Source organism: Perognathus longimembris, chromosome 17 (assembly GCF_023159225.1).
Source record: "Perognathus longimembris pacificus isolate PPM17 chromosome 17, ASM2315922v1, whole genome shotgun sequence".
Taxonomy (NCBI): Eukaryota; Metazoa; Chordata; class Mammalia; order Rodentia; family Heteromyidae; genus Perognathus; species Perognathus longimembris.
Genome location: NC_063177.1, coordinates 38433514 through 38446918, shown reverse-complemented (window position 1 = coordinate 38446918; position 13405 = coordinate 38433514). Strand labels below are relative to the sequence as shown.

The following is a 13405-nucleotide window of genomic DNA, read 5'->3' as shown; positions in this document are numbered from 1 at the left end:
GGTGTTGCTTTGAACCCATTTCACCTTCTGTGTGTGTGTGTGTGAAAATGTGTGCATGGGCACCAATACTTGCACTTTGAATTCAGCCCTTAGGCCTTTGCCTAACTTTTTCTTTTTAAAATTTTATTGTAAATATGACCTACAGAGGGGTTCACAGTTACATTTCTGTTTGAGCAATGAGAGCCTCTCCCTCATTTTCTCCTTCTTTTCCCCCTCCCAATCTACCTCCTTCCCCAACTTGTAAGGTTTACTTCCAACATAGTGTCTAGTGAGTATTAGGTGATGTAATTTTAAGTATTATATTGTGGTACATTCAAAAATAAATTCATCAAGAATAAAAAAACAAAAGAAAAGGAAAAAAAAGAATAAAAAACAAAAAAATCGTATTCCTAAGCATATCTGTTCACAAATAAATAAATAAAATGAAATTAATCAAAGACTTGGGAAATCATTATGATAAAACTTATATATCACGGAAGAAACTGAAAAAGACATGTACAAGTTAGAAATATATACTATATTTTTGGATCAGTAAAATTAACATGTTTGAAAAGGCCAGATCAATAAAACATGTCTAATTATGCCATACAATTTCTATCAAAATTCCAGTGGCATTCTTCACCGAATTACATAAAGAAGCCCTTAAATGCACAAGGAATTGCTGAAGACTGAATAGTCAAAACATCTCAGGCACCAAATGCAATGTTTTGAATATGAATAAGTCTAACTCTTGAGGGAAATGGCTTTGGCAAAGCGCTGCTATGAAAATTGGTACTTTGCTTAAGGATGGGTGCACAGAAGAGTCAGTGGTGGAAATTCTTTCTGGCAGGCAAAGAACTATATGATAAGCACTCTGAAAAAAAGCCTTAGGAACTGTGTTGTCTGTGCATTGCTGAGAATGTGTTCCACCTTATTACCTGTGGGGAAAAGCTTCCTTTACTCTCTAAGAAAACCTGTAGCCTTTCTTCAGTCATTCAGATTTCCTCTGTCTAGCCTTACCTAGTAAATCCTAGTGGAAAAGTCTCTTCCCACAGGACATATCATTTCATCCACAGGACATATGATTTATTCAGTAAACAAATAAAACATTTGATAGGTAATTTTGAAACTTTCAGCATTTACTCTATGTACTCTATAAGTAGAGCACTAGACCATTTCATGGTGTATACTTTCTATCATACTACCTTCTCTTTTTTGATTGTTTTTCTTTTTGTGTGCGTATGTATCCCTTTACTTTTAACAACTGAAAACGTGAACAGGATAAAGTTTTCTCAAAGAATAAAGCAGGAGAGTCTTGTTTATAGATTGAAATATGAAGCTCATTAGAAATCTGTAAAGTTGTGCACAAATAAAAATCATACTTTCTCCTTAGCAGGGTATAAAAGAGCATGGGGGAAAGAGAGCCTTCCAAACCATCCAACCACACCTCCTTGCACACCCACCCAGAACCTCCATCCTCTGACATCATGGTCAACTCCTGCTGTGGTGGGAGCTGTTGCCAGCCGGCTGCTGCCCTAGCTGCTGCACTGACTCCTGCTGCTGAATCCTCTCACCTGCACCCTCCTGCTCTTTAGTAGGCAACATTATTCATATAGTCCCACCCACTTCTCTGCACTCTTTGATCATTTCTTTGGCTTTCCAGTTTTGTGTGCAGAACCAGAGAAATCTAAATGAGTCATCTCTTGTTATATTACCTCAAAATTTAACATCTTAAAACACCACACAATTATCATGTCACAGTTCCTGTGCATTGGAAATCAGGGGCAGTTCTGTTGTCTCCTTCTTGTTGTCTCACCAGGCTCCAGAGTCAGTGTTAGCAGTAGCTTGCTTCTCAAGTTAAGGGCTCAGCTTTGAAGGATCCACTGTGCAGGTAGCTTCAGTGGTTTCTAAGACACTTGGTTCCTCATGCCCAACTTCAGTGAGAGCCTCCGTGCCCTATGGGCTGCTGAATGGAGGCTTTTTTTTCCCCAGTGGTAAATGCTCTCAGTAACTGCTGAAGGGAACTTCAAATAGGGAATCAATTCAGTGAGATTCTATGTACATTAAAGTAAAAGAACATGATCACATGGATGAATTTATATGATCCTTTCTACCTCTCTATGTAATGAAAGAGGTACCTGCTGAAGTACACATCCTAATTTGTGTTCCCAGGACATGTTCATTATCCATCTATTTTTCCAGGCCAGGAGTGATTTAGCAAGGAGTAGAGTCTACGATGACTCTCCAGGGTATTGAGTTTTATAAAACTCCAGACTGTTTTTGATAGTAATCACCCATTATGCTTCAAGCTTTGTCGGTTCCTTCTCAGCCTGTGTGGGTTTGTTGGTCTGGAGTTCAAGTGAAATGAAATAACACAGAGAGTTATCAGGGCTTCAGTCTACAGGGTTCAATGTTTCTGCTTCAGGATCATTTCTTCTATGGTTTAGATAACTTGAATTGTAATTAGATTGTTTGTATGGCTTCTCTTTTCTGGATATTGAAACAGAAGGATAGAATAAGAACAATTTTAAGGGCCTCAGCCTCAAAAGGGAAAAAAAAAACTCACCAAAATTTTACCATTCAGTTTTCCAACAGGATGTAGTCTTGTGTGTCCCTAAAAAAGAATCGTGATTCTCAGCAAGAAAAGTGTCATGTCCCAATGTCCCGTTCTCTCATCAAGGGTTTTCATGCAGACTATTCTTATACACCTGGATCAGGACCACGGAGCCTCCAGACTCACATGAAATTTTAATCCTCCTGGGTCAACAAAACCGTTGTGGGTCCATAAGAATCACGATTCCTGAGGAGTAGGCAGCACAGGCTGCAAAAATTAAGATGGAAGTGTACATTGTGAGACACAGACTATCACGTGACTGCTCTCTTTGAGAAACTAAAATCAAACAAGCAAACAAACAGGAAAACAATCAGGAAGTGATTCCACAAGATCTGCCCAGTGAATCCTACACCAGGAAAAGGAAATCATGTTTTCCTTCCCTGACATTTAACCATGGAAATACAATTGCCTAGGTTGATAATTACCTATTAATGAACACAAACAATAACAAGGAAAGAATGCTGGAGGTAGACCCTTAGCAGGGTATAAAAGGGCATCAAGGCAAGGAGACTTCCACACTTTCCAGATCTCCCCCGAGAAAACTCACCGAGAACCTCCATCCTCTGACACCATGGTCAACTCCTGTTGTGGCTCCACCTGCTCTGAGGAGGGCTGCTGCCAGCCCAGCTGCTGCCGCCCCAGCTGCTGTGTGTCCAGCTGCTGCCAGCCTAGCTGCTGCAGGCCCACCTGCTGTGTGTCCAGCTGCTGCCGCCCCAGCTGCTGTGTGTCCAGCTGCTGCCAGCCCTGCAGCCGCCCCAGCTGCTGTGTGTCCAGCTGCTGCCGCCCCAGCTGCTGCAGGCCCTGCTGCCAGCCCAGTTGCTGCATCTCCAGCTGCTGCAGGCCCTGCTGCCAGTCCAGCTGCTGCCGCCCCAGCTGCTGTGTGTCCAGCTGCTGCCGCCCCAGCTGCTGCAGGCCCTGCTGCCAGCCCAGTTGCTGCATCTCCAGCTGCTGCAGGCCCTGTTGCCAGTCCAGCTGCTGCCGCCCCAGCTGCTGCATCTCCAGCTGCTGCAGGCCCTGCTGCCAGCCCAGCTGCTGCATCTCCAGCTGCTGCAGGCCCTGCTGCCAGCCCAGCTGCTGCCGCCCCAGCTGCTGCAGTAGTTCCTGCTGCTGAGCAAGTTGACTTGCATGCTCCTGATCTTCTGCAGGCAGCATTCTTGATGCTGAATCACAGGAAGCCAATCACAAAACCTCAGTTCCCACTGGAGTTGGCATGGGCCTCTAAATACATGGCCCCTCTCCTGCCAGCTGACTATCTGTCTCCAATAGGAACAAAAAATTGAACTTTGAAATCGGTCACCTTGTCACGTTTCCCCCCTGGAAGTGTTTGCTCCTTAATCTTTTTAATTTCAAATGTTGGAATTACTCATGAATAAACCTAAATTCTGCAAGCGTCCAAATATAAAGACATCGTGTCTCTTCATTTTTTCTTCCTGAATATTCCTCAGCTATGAGTACATGTGTATAGAAGGCACACTGACTTATCCCATGACTCTCCACACTGATCCCTTCACTAATCTCCAGCTAATCCACTTCCAACTCCCTAGTAACTCCATCCCCATTTGCATTTTTAAATAACTGAAGGACAGAAATAAAGGACTCAAGGGGTGCCTTCTCCTCATCTGTCAGAACTCCTCCCTGAATGCAGAGGGGATGTTCCCTAGGGATCCATTCCTGGAATTCTTTGCAGAGGACTTCTCTATTGAAGAGAAAGTTGTGGGCTGGAGTGAAGAGCTCCAGGCACACAGCTCAATTGGGGGAATGGAGTTGGTGCACCCTTCTCTGTACAAGGGTGTCCAGTGTCCCAGAGGTCATCAGTGGAAATGCAGTCCAGCTGTTCCTGAGCACTCCGTCCTGGTTCCCTTGCCGTCCTCAATTATTTCCTACAACCTTTCCTGTGATCATTTCCCGAGTAAATTGTTCTGTCTGGACACCCACCCCTCTCGTCCTTTTTGGGCTGCCTCAGAGTGTACAAGGTCTAAGGCGCCATGTTCCTCATCTCAATGTTGCTGTCATCATACACGTTTGTTTGTCCACCCCTCGCCCTCAAATACAGGTGGTTGTCACTGTGTCAAAACTCACTCTGATGTGTGTGTGTGTGTGTGTTTCCCACTGACATGTTCAATCTTCTTGATATTTTGCTGAGTCTTCCTTGCATCTTTTGCACAATTGTTGCCAGACCAGTTGTAGTTAGTCTTTTTATCCTGGATGTTTTACTTTCAAAATCTTTGTCATCAGCATGTATTAATTGTGTAAAATAGTAGGTTGTATTATGACATTTTTCACACATGCATTCCCAACAATTTTGTCTTTGGCACTCTGACTTATCCTAGTATTCCTCATTCACTCCTTGTACTTTCTTTTCCATAGGATACTTCCTCACTACTATTGTCTGTTGTTGTTTTTAAAGTCCCACATGGTATTTCGTATTCTCAGAAAGGCTATTTCACTTAACAACATGATCTCCTATCCTATGAATCTTTGGCAAAGGACAAAATTTTATGTAACTCTGTGTGTGTGTGTGTGTGTGTGTGTGTGTGTGTGTGTGTGTGTGCGTATGTGTATGTGTATGTGTTTTCATTTCTAGTAGTCAGGTTTAACCTAAGGTTTTAAACTTGTTAGGCTCTCTACCTCTAGAGCCACACCTCCAGCCTTTTATAGTTTTAGATATTTTTCAAATAGACTATGGAATCCCCCCCACAGGTCAGCTTTTAAAGCATGATAATGAAGTCTAATGAAGTTTGCCCTGAACTGCAGTCCTTCCAATGTCCTGAGTTCCTACATTATAGGTGCAAGCCACTGTGTCCAGCTGGTTTCATTTTTTTAAGGTATGAATAAATAATACTCAATCGACTATTATAATACATGAACCATATTGTCTTTATTTTTTTATTTGTTGATGAGCTCCTAGGTTGATTATATGACTTGGCTACTTATTCCTGAGATACTGATACCACTTCAATATATTTGTTCTTGGAGGTTGTAGTTTAGATTTATAGTAAGTCAGTGAATTTCATATAGAATCTCACCGTGTGTGTGTGTGTGTGTGTGTGTGTGTGCATGTGTATTTATGTGTATGCATGTATATATTCTTTTGCTACAAACCTAAAACCTTTCAAGTAGCTCTCAATTATTTCTACTTCCTGGTATTCATGGTCTGCAATTCTCCATACTTCACCAACTTGCTTCAAAGCAATGTCACCTAAAAACATTAAATAATGACAAACACTGTGACTTCCTCGTGCTAGTCAACTCTTCAGGCTAACCTCTGATGAATGCCTATCTTGTCAGCAAGAGAGTAACACCTAGATCCCAATAAGCTACCATCCCTGGAGACCATCAGCCAGTTTCTTGTGTCCAAAAATTATACAACAGGAAAGAAATGACACTCTATCTACTATTCTATGTATTAAAAATTAGCTTCACTCAAGCAGACTTCACAAAATTTTCTTGTATGCTAACTGTCTGTGGCATTTTATGAGACATATGTGAACTTCAGTAAGGAATACAGAGAGTGATGGAATGTTTGGTTTCACATTTAATACTATGCCCTAACTCTGAGGCATGCAATTGATAGTAATTTTATATTTGATTTCATGTGCTGATAGGCCGTTCTCCACCATGTAGGTCTGTAGCCTTTGCTACTAGAGTCATGTAAAATACTAATGCCAATGATCAGTGCGTCAATCCACAAGGCTCAAAGTCTAGTGCTTTAAGTCAGAATTATTTCTTCTATTTGGGTACCTAAAGATACCATCAAATAAAATGGAGTTATTTTTGTGTCTTCTAGTCTCTGGATATGAAAACAAATAGATGTCCTATGGACACTTTAAGAAGGTGGATCTCATGCTTCCCTACCTAGTGGGAAACTAAAAAGCTCCCAGGGCACAGGCATTACTCCACACCAATTAAATCACAATTGTTCTGGACAGGAGGCAGAGACAGGCAGTTTGTAATATTCCCCAGATGATCTTCCAGGCAGCCACCTGTAAGAAAAACTTACTTAGGGAATCTAGTGCCTATATCATTCTAGAGAATGTTCTCTTCCCTTTTATCAGTGGGGAAAGAGCTTTCTTTACTGCCTAAATTTATGTGGACCCATCCCCTCTAAGAATCAAAAAGCTTTTCTTCTATCTTTTTATGTTTTCCTATGTCTCTCTTAATCAGTCAAAAGAAAATTAAGTCCACACAGAACATATCATTTTTCAACTTTCAGGGTTTCAGCTTCATAAGCATGAACCCATGCATCAAAGTATAGAAATAAAACATTTGAAAACAAAGTTAATGTGATAAGAATATTGCAAGTGATTTTTGTCTTCTTTAAGACACTTGGTTATTTCATCACATAACTTCTCAGTAGTCTCTTCAGTGTTTCCTGAACCACATGAGGCTGACAGCATTTCTTTCTTCTAGAAACACTAATCAACTTTCTGTATAGGCATATTTGCATGTGTTAAGCTTGAGTATCCACACTACAAATGAATGAGATATGAAAATAGTTCATTTATGTCTGTTTTCTATTATGTTTCTTTTTTAAATTTGTTCTTTAAAGTTTGGTTTTCTTGATGCTTCACTGTGTATTTGAAAAAATGAAGTCCAGAGCAGGGAAGTTTAATAACACTAGTTCCTTAGCCAGGCTTAGGAGTTACACAGAGGGCTAGAAGGTTGTGTGTAGAAAAGAAGAAATCATAAAACTATGAAATGTGCTTTTCCTTTGCAAGTAAGTGTTGCAAAAATGACAGAATTTCAGATGACCTGTTAAACAAACATGGGGAAAAGGTAAAGCGTGGGTCTCAAGTGGGAGACATTTGCTTGGCAAGCATGAGATTCTCAGTTCAAAATATTTGTAGAATAAAACAAACAAAAACCACAAATCAGAAACGACAAAAAGACAGGAAGACAAAGTCAGCAAAAAAAAAAAAAAACAACACACACTCACACCAAAAAAAACCAAGCCCACAGTACAGTAGTAAGGAGATACTTCAGGGTATAAGAGAGTTCTGTAGACATATGCTCACAGGATGCTAAAAATGGCATGCAGATATTTGTTTCTCACAAAGAAATAAAAAGGTATATCAATATTTTTCCATTTGGAGAGTGTCCTAATCTTCCCATAAAACATCAAGGACATGGATCCTGACTCACAGTGGAGGAAGGAACATGTCCTGATAGCTTTCTTGTCTCCACGCCACTGGCTCTCACCTGCAAACCTTCCTTCCCACCTGACCTGATGAAGGGCTCATTAGGTTCTAGTGAGGCTGTACACTCCTGGATCACCCCACACAAATATGGGTCTATAAAATGTTGAATACCTGACAGTAGACATGATGTGCCATGTAAAAAGAGATTGAAGCATAGCATAAGGAGACGCTAGCAGCCACGTGACAGCTCTTTGAGGAACCAGACCAACAGGCACACACTGAGGAGATGGTTCTCTGTGAATGGACAAGGCAATTCCAATTCACCAGAAAAATGGCATCGTGTTTTCCTTCCCACTTGAAAATTCAATCAGGGGGGCTGGGAATATGGCCTAGTGGCAAGAGTGCTTGACTCGTATACATGAAGCCCTGGGTTTGATTCCTCAGCACCACATATATCAAGGATATGGAAATTACAATAGTGCCAATGGTGGTGATCAAAACTATAGTGTCTATGGCGGATATGATTATACTTGGTATGTCTATGGGAACTATGGATATAGATATCGATATGCAGACTACTGTGGTCAACAGAGCACTATGGCAAGGCATCCCGATGCGGTGGCAATCAACAAAATAATTACCAGCCATACTAAAGGAGAGCATTAGAGAAAGCAGGAGATGCTAAAGAAACCCATCTTACAGGACTACATTGAAGATTTGGTCTTCTGTTGATCTGACTATTTTGTAAAGACTTTCTAGTGTATAAGACACAATTGTGTCCAACTGTATATAGCTGCCAGTTAGTGTTCTTTGTTTTCACTTTGTCCTTTGTTATGTGTTATGACTCAATGTGGATTAGTGTATACAAACTTTTCTTTCTACAGTTTCATGTTAAACCTCAAATAAATGCTTCCTTATGTGATTGGTTCAGCGTCAGGAAAAAAAAAAAAGGAAATTCAATCAGGAAGCCATGGTGGCCTAATTTGATAATGACCTGTTTGTAAACATAAACAACCACAAGGAACAAACACTCCATGTGATCACACTTGCTGTTTAGCAGGGTATAAAAGAGCATGTGGGACACAGAGCCTTCCAAACCATTCAGCCACATCTCCTTGCACACCCACCCACAACCACCCACAACCTCCATCCTCTGACACCATGGTCAACTCCTGCTGTGGCTGCTCCTGCTGCCAGCCCTGCTGCTGCCAGCCCTGCTGCTGCCAGACCACCTGCTGCAGGACCACCTGCTGCCGACCCTGCTGCTGCTGCCAGCCCTGTTGTTGCCAGCCCTGCTGCTGCCCCAGCTGCTGCACCAATTCCTGCTGCTGAGCCCTCTCGCTTGCACCCTCCTGCTCTTCAGTTGCCAACACTTATGAAGTAGAAATCTGCAAGCTGATCATGGAGGCCAATTGCAAACCTCAGTTCCCACTGGGGTTTGTGTGGGCCTCCACATACACTGCCCCCACCCAGTGCTTGTCAGCTCACCATCACCCTTCAAAATGAACCCAAGCTGGAATATTTCATGAAATCTGTCAACTATGTCATTCCCTTCTCTAATGTTATTATTCCTACATCTTCAATAAATGTGAATATATGAAAATATAAAAGCATCATGTGGTTTTTATTCTTCCTTCTTCAATTGTTGTTCAAATATGTAGCTCGTTTACAAACAATAAAAATCCCATGGTAGGGCATTCTGGGTGTGCCAGCTCTGGTCTTTCCTATTGCTACCTCAAATATACACCATGGTTGCCAGAGCCTTGAGCTCTCTGCTGAAGTCTTCCTATATTGGATAGAATACCGTAGGAATCACCTAGGCTCCAAAGGTATAGACCTCCAATAATGACCAGAGCTGGTGAGCCTCTAGTCCTGCTCACATCCTCTTCAGTGGCAATGTGTCCATTGTGTCTAGGGTTTCACAGGTTGTCCCTGGGAACATATTCCAGATGCCAAAGGAGAATTTTCCATGTGGCATTCCTTGGTAGTAGGTCCCCTCTTACTCTCAATCATTTCAAGTTGCCTACATCTTGCCTTTTCACCATCCCCAAATCAACTACTTACTCAAACTCCTGGGTCTGGTTCTGTCCCAGAGTGCAGGCAATCTAACCTCACATTTTTCTCATCCAAGTGTTGCTGCTTTTCCATACATTTTTAAACAATGGGGATGGTTCTCCTTATCTATGTACACACACGTTTATACACAAATACGTACAATATCTATATATACATATATACATATACATATACATTTAAATGCTTTAGCTGGATCAGCTGTGAATTCTATATTTATATATTTCAGGAAATTCTATACTTATTGGTGTAATGGATGAACAAATCACATTCCCATACTCCACAGTGTGTGGGGTCTCTTTTCTTTCCCTGGATCCTCACTAACTCTTAATTTTCTTGACAGCAGCCATTTGGACTGTGGTGAAATGGAATCTTGATGTTTTGAATGAAAATCACTGCTAGTGAAATGTTTTGAACTGTTTCCTTATAATGTTGGCTGTATATGCTTATTTAAGGTCTATTCACTTCATTGTTCGTTTTTATGGATATACATACTGGTGAGTGGACACTATGTCTCATGTTTCTTAGCATTGTGTTCTTGTGGTCAACTTTTCTATGTTTGGATGTTCATTTGTTCTGGCCATAGTTGAGAAAGCTATTAACTTTCTCCAAATTAGTTGTACTTTTGAGATGTATGTGTTTCTGGTACTTTTTGCCAAGAAACAGAATACTGCAGCTAGCTAGCTGATTGGGTAAATTACTTGGATCCTCTATTCTATTCCATTGGCACTTGTTTCTGTTTTAGGTGTGTGTGTGTGTGTGTGTGTGTGTGTGTGTGTTTTGTTTGTTTGTTTTAACTTGCTATGAAAAAGCTGTACAACTTGAGCCATCTCTTCAGGTCTGCCAGAACCATGCTCTGTCTCTTCCTCTGTATGCATGGGACTGCTCTGTGGCTATATAGAAAATTACCTCTTTGCTCCAGGATAGTATGTGATGAGTAGAGAAGACCTTGGTAGGAAAAAAATCCCTTATAACTTAGTATCATTCATCTTTATTATATATAAACTGCAAAAGAGAAAGGAACCCTCCTATTTGTACTCAGGAACTTCACTTGAGCCTTGAAGAACTATAGTTTGGGTCTGTGAAAGTGGAGGAGAGAACACTCTGGAAAAAGTCATTGCTAAGACCTAAGGAAAATAGTAATGTCACCTCATGTCTGTTAGAAGCTCAGTAATGCAGAGGGACAGCACAGAGTTGTGAAAAGGACAGGAAATGCCAGGAGTTGGGGAAGGGGGAGGCTAGCTTCTGATACAAGTGAGGCAAATAATTAGCAACACCCACACAAGTGGAAATGTAGAGATTGAAGTTTAGAGTCCTTTCACTAGCAATAGGAGAGCCACTGTAAATCTTTGAGGAAATAACATAGTTATGGCTTTAAGAAAGTCCACCTGATTGGTTTTGCAGAAGGAAGGAAATACCAGACACAAAACTAAAGGAAGTTTGAAAGAATGCTGCTGGGTGAGTCCAGAAAGCTTGGTTCTGATGGCCTGAGCCTGGCCAATGGGACTGAAGGAGAGGAGGCATGAGTGAGTGGTGAGGAAAATGGAGGATGATGCATTATAAGAACACACAGGTGTTGCTTTGAACCCATTTCACCTTCTGTGTGTGTGTGTGTGTGTGAAAATGTGTGCATGGTCACCAATACTTGCGCTTTGAATTCAGCCCTTAGGCCTTTGCCTAACTTTTTCTTTTTAAAATTTATTGTAAATATGACCTACAGAGGGGTTCACAGTTACAGTTCTGTTTGAGCAATGAGAGCCTCTCCCTCATTTTCTCCTACTTTTCCCCCTCCCAATCTACCTCCTTCCCCAACTTGTAAGGTTCACTTCCAACATAGTGTCTAGTGAGTATTAGGTGATGCAATTTTAAGTATTATATTGTGGTACATTCAAAAATAAATTCATCAAGAATAAAAAACAAAAGAAAAGGAAAAAAAGAATAAAAAACAAAAAAATCATATTCCTAAGCATATCTGTTCAAAAATAAATAAATAAAATGAAATTAATCAAAGACTTGGGAAATCATTATGATAAAACTTATATATCACGAAAGAAACTGACAAAGACATGTACAAGTTAGAAATATATACTATATTTTTGGATCAGTAAAATTAACATGTTTGAAAAGGCCAGATCAATAAAACATGTCTAATTATGCCATACAATTTCTATCAAAATTCCAGTGGCATTCTTCACCGAATTACATAAAGAAGCCCTTAAATGCACAAGGAATTGCTGAAGACTGAATAGGGAAAATATCTCAGGCACCAAATGCAATGTTTTGAATATGAATAAGTCTAACTCTTGAGGGAAATGGCTTTGGCAAAGCGCTGCTATGAAAATTGGTACTTTGCTTAAGGATGGGTGCACAGCAGAGTCAGTGGAGGAAATTCTTTCTGGCAGGCAAAGATCTATATGATAATCTCTCTGAAAAAAAGATTTAGGAACTGTGTTGTCTGTGCATTGCTGAGAATGTGTTCCACCTTATTACCTGTGGGGAAAAGCTTCCTTTACTCTCTAAGAAAACCTGTAGCCTTTCTTCAGTCATTCAGATTTCCTCTGTCTAGCCTTACCTAGTAAATCCTACTGGAAAAGTCTCTTCCCACAGGACATATCATTTCATCCACAGGACATATGATTTATTCAGTAAACAAATAAAACATTTGATAGGTAATTTTGAAACTTTCAGCATTTACTCTATGTACTCTATAAGTAGAGCACTAGACCATTTCATGGTGTATACTTTCTATCATACTACCTTCTCTTTTTTGATTGTTTTTCTTTTTGTGTGCGTATGTATCCTTTTACTTTTAACAACTGAAAACATGAACAGGATAAAGTTTTCTCAAAGAATAAAGCAGGAGAGTCTTGTTTATAGATTGAAATATGAAGCTCATTAGAAATCTGTAAAGTTGTGCACAAATAAAAATCATACTTTCTCCTTAGCAGGGTATAAAAGAGCATGGGGGAAAGAGAGCCTTCCAAACCATCCAACCACACCTCCTTGCACACCCACCCAGAACCTCCATCCTCTGACATCATGGTCAACTCCTGCTGTGGTGGGAGCTGCTGCTAGCCCTGCTGCGGCCCTAGCTGCTGCACTGACTCCTGCTGCTGAATCCTCTCACCTGCACCCTCCTGCTCTTTAGTAGGCAACATTATTCATATAGTCCCACCCACTTCTCTGCACTCTTTGATCATTTCTTTGGCTTTCCAGTGTTGTGTGCAGAACCAGAGAAATCTAAATGAGTCATCTCTCGTTATATTACCTCAAAACTTAACATCTTAAAACACCACACAATTATCATGTCACAGTTCCTGTGCATTGGAAATCAGGGGCAGTTCTGTTGTCTCCTTCTTGTTGTCTCACCAGGCTCCAGAGTCAGTGTTAGCAGTAGCTTGCTTCTCAAGTTAAGGGCTCAGCTTTGAAGGATCCACTGTGCAGGTAGCTTCAGTGGTTTCTAAGACACTTGGTTCCTCATGCCCAACTTCAGTGAGAGCCTCCGTGCCCTATGGGCTGCTGAATGGAGGCTTTTTTTTCCCAGTGGTAAATGCTCTCAGTAACTGCTGAAGGGAACTTCAAATAGGGAATCAATTCAGTG

General features: G+C 40.9%; 1 protein-coding gene across 1 annotated transcript; it reads left to right on the top strand.

Annotated features, from left to right (window-relative positions):
- The first annotated feature begins 3164 nt into the window (after positions 1–3164).
- On the top strand, positions 3165–3704 carry LOC125365331 (keratin-associated protein 4-12-like). Its single transcript, XM_048365336.1, has one exon. It carries the CDS (start codon positions 3165–3167, stop codon positions 3702–3704), a length of 540 nt encoding a protein of 179 aa, XP_048221293.1.
- The last annotated feature ends 9701 nt before the right edge of the window (positions 3705–13405 follow it).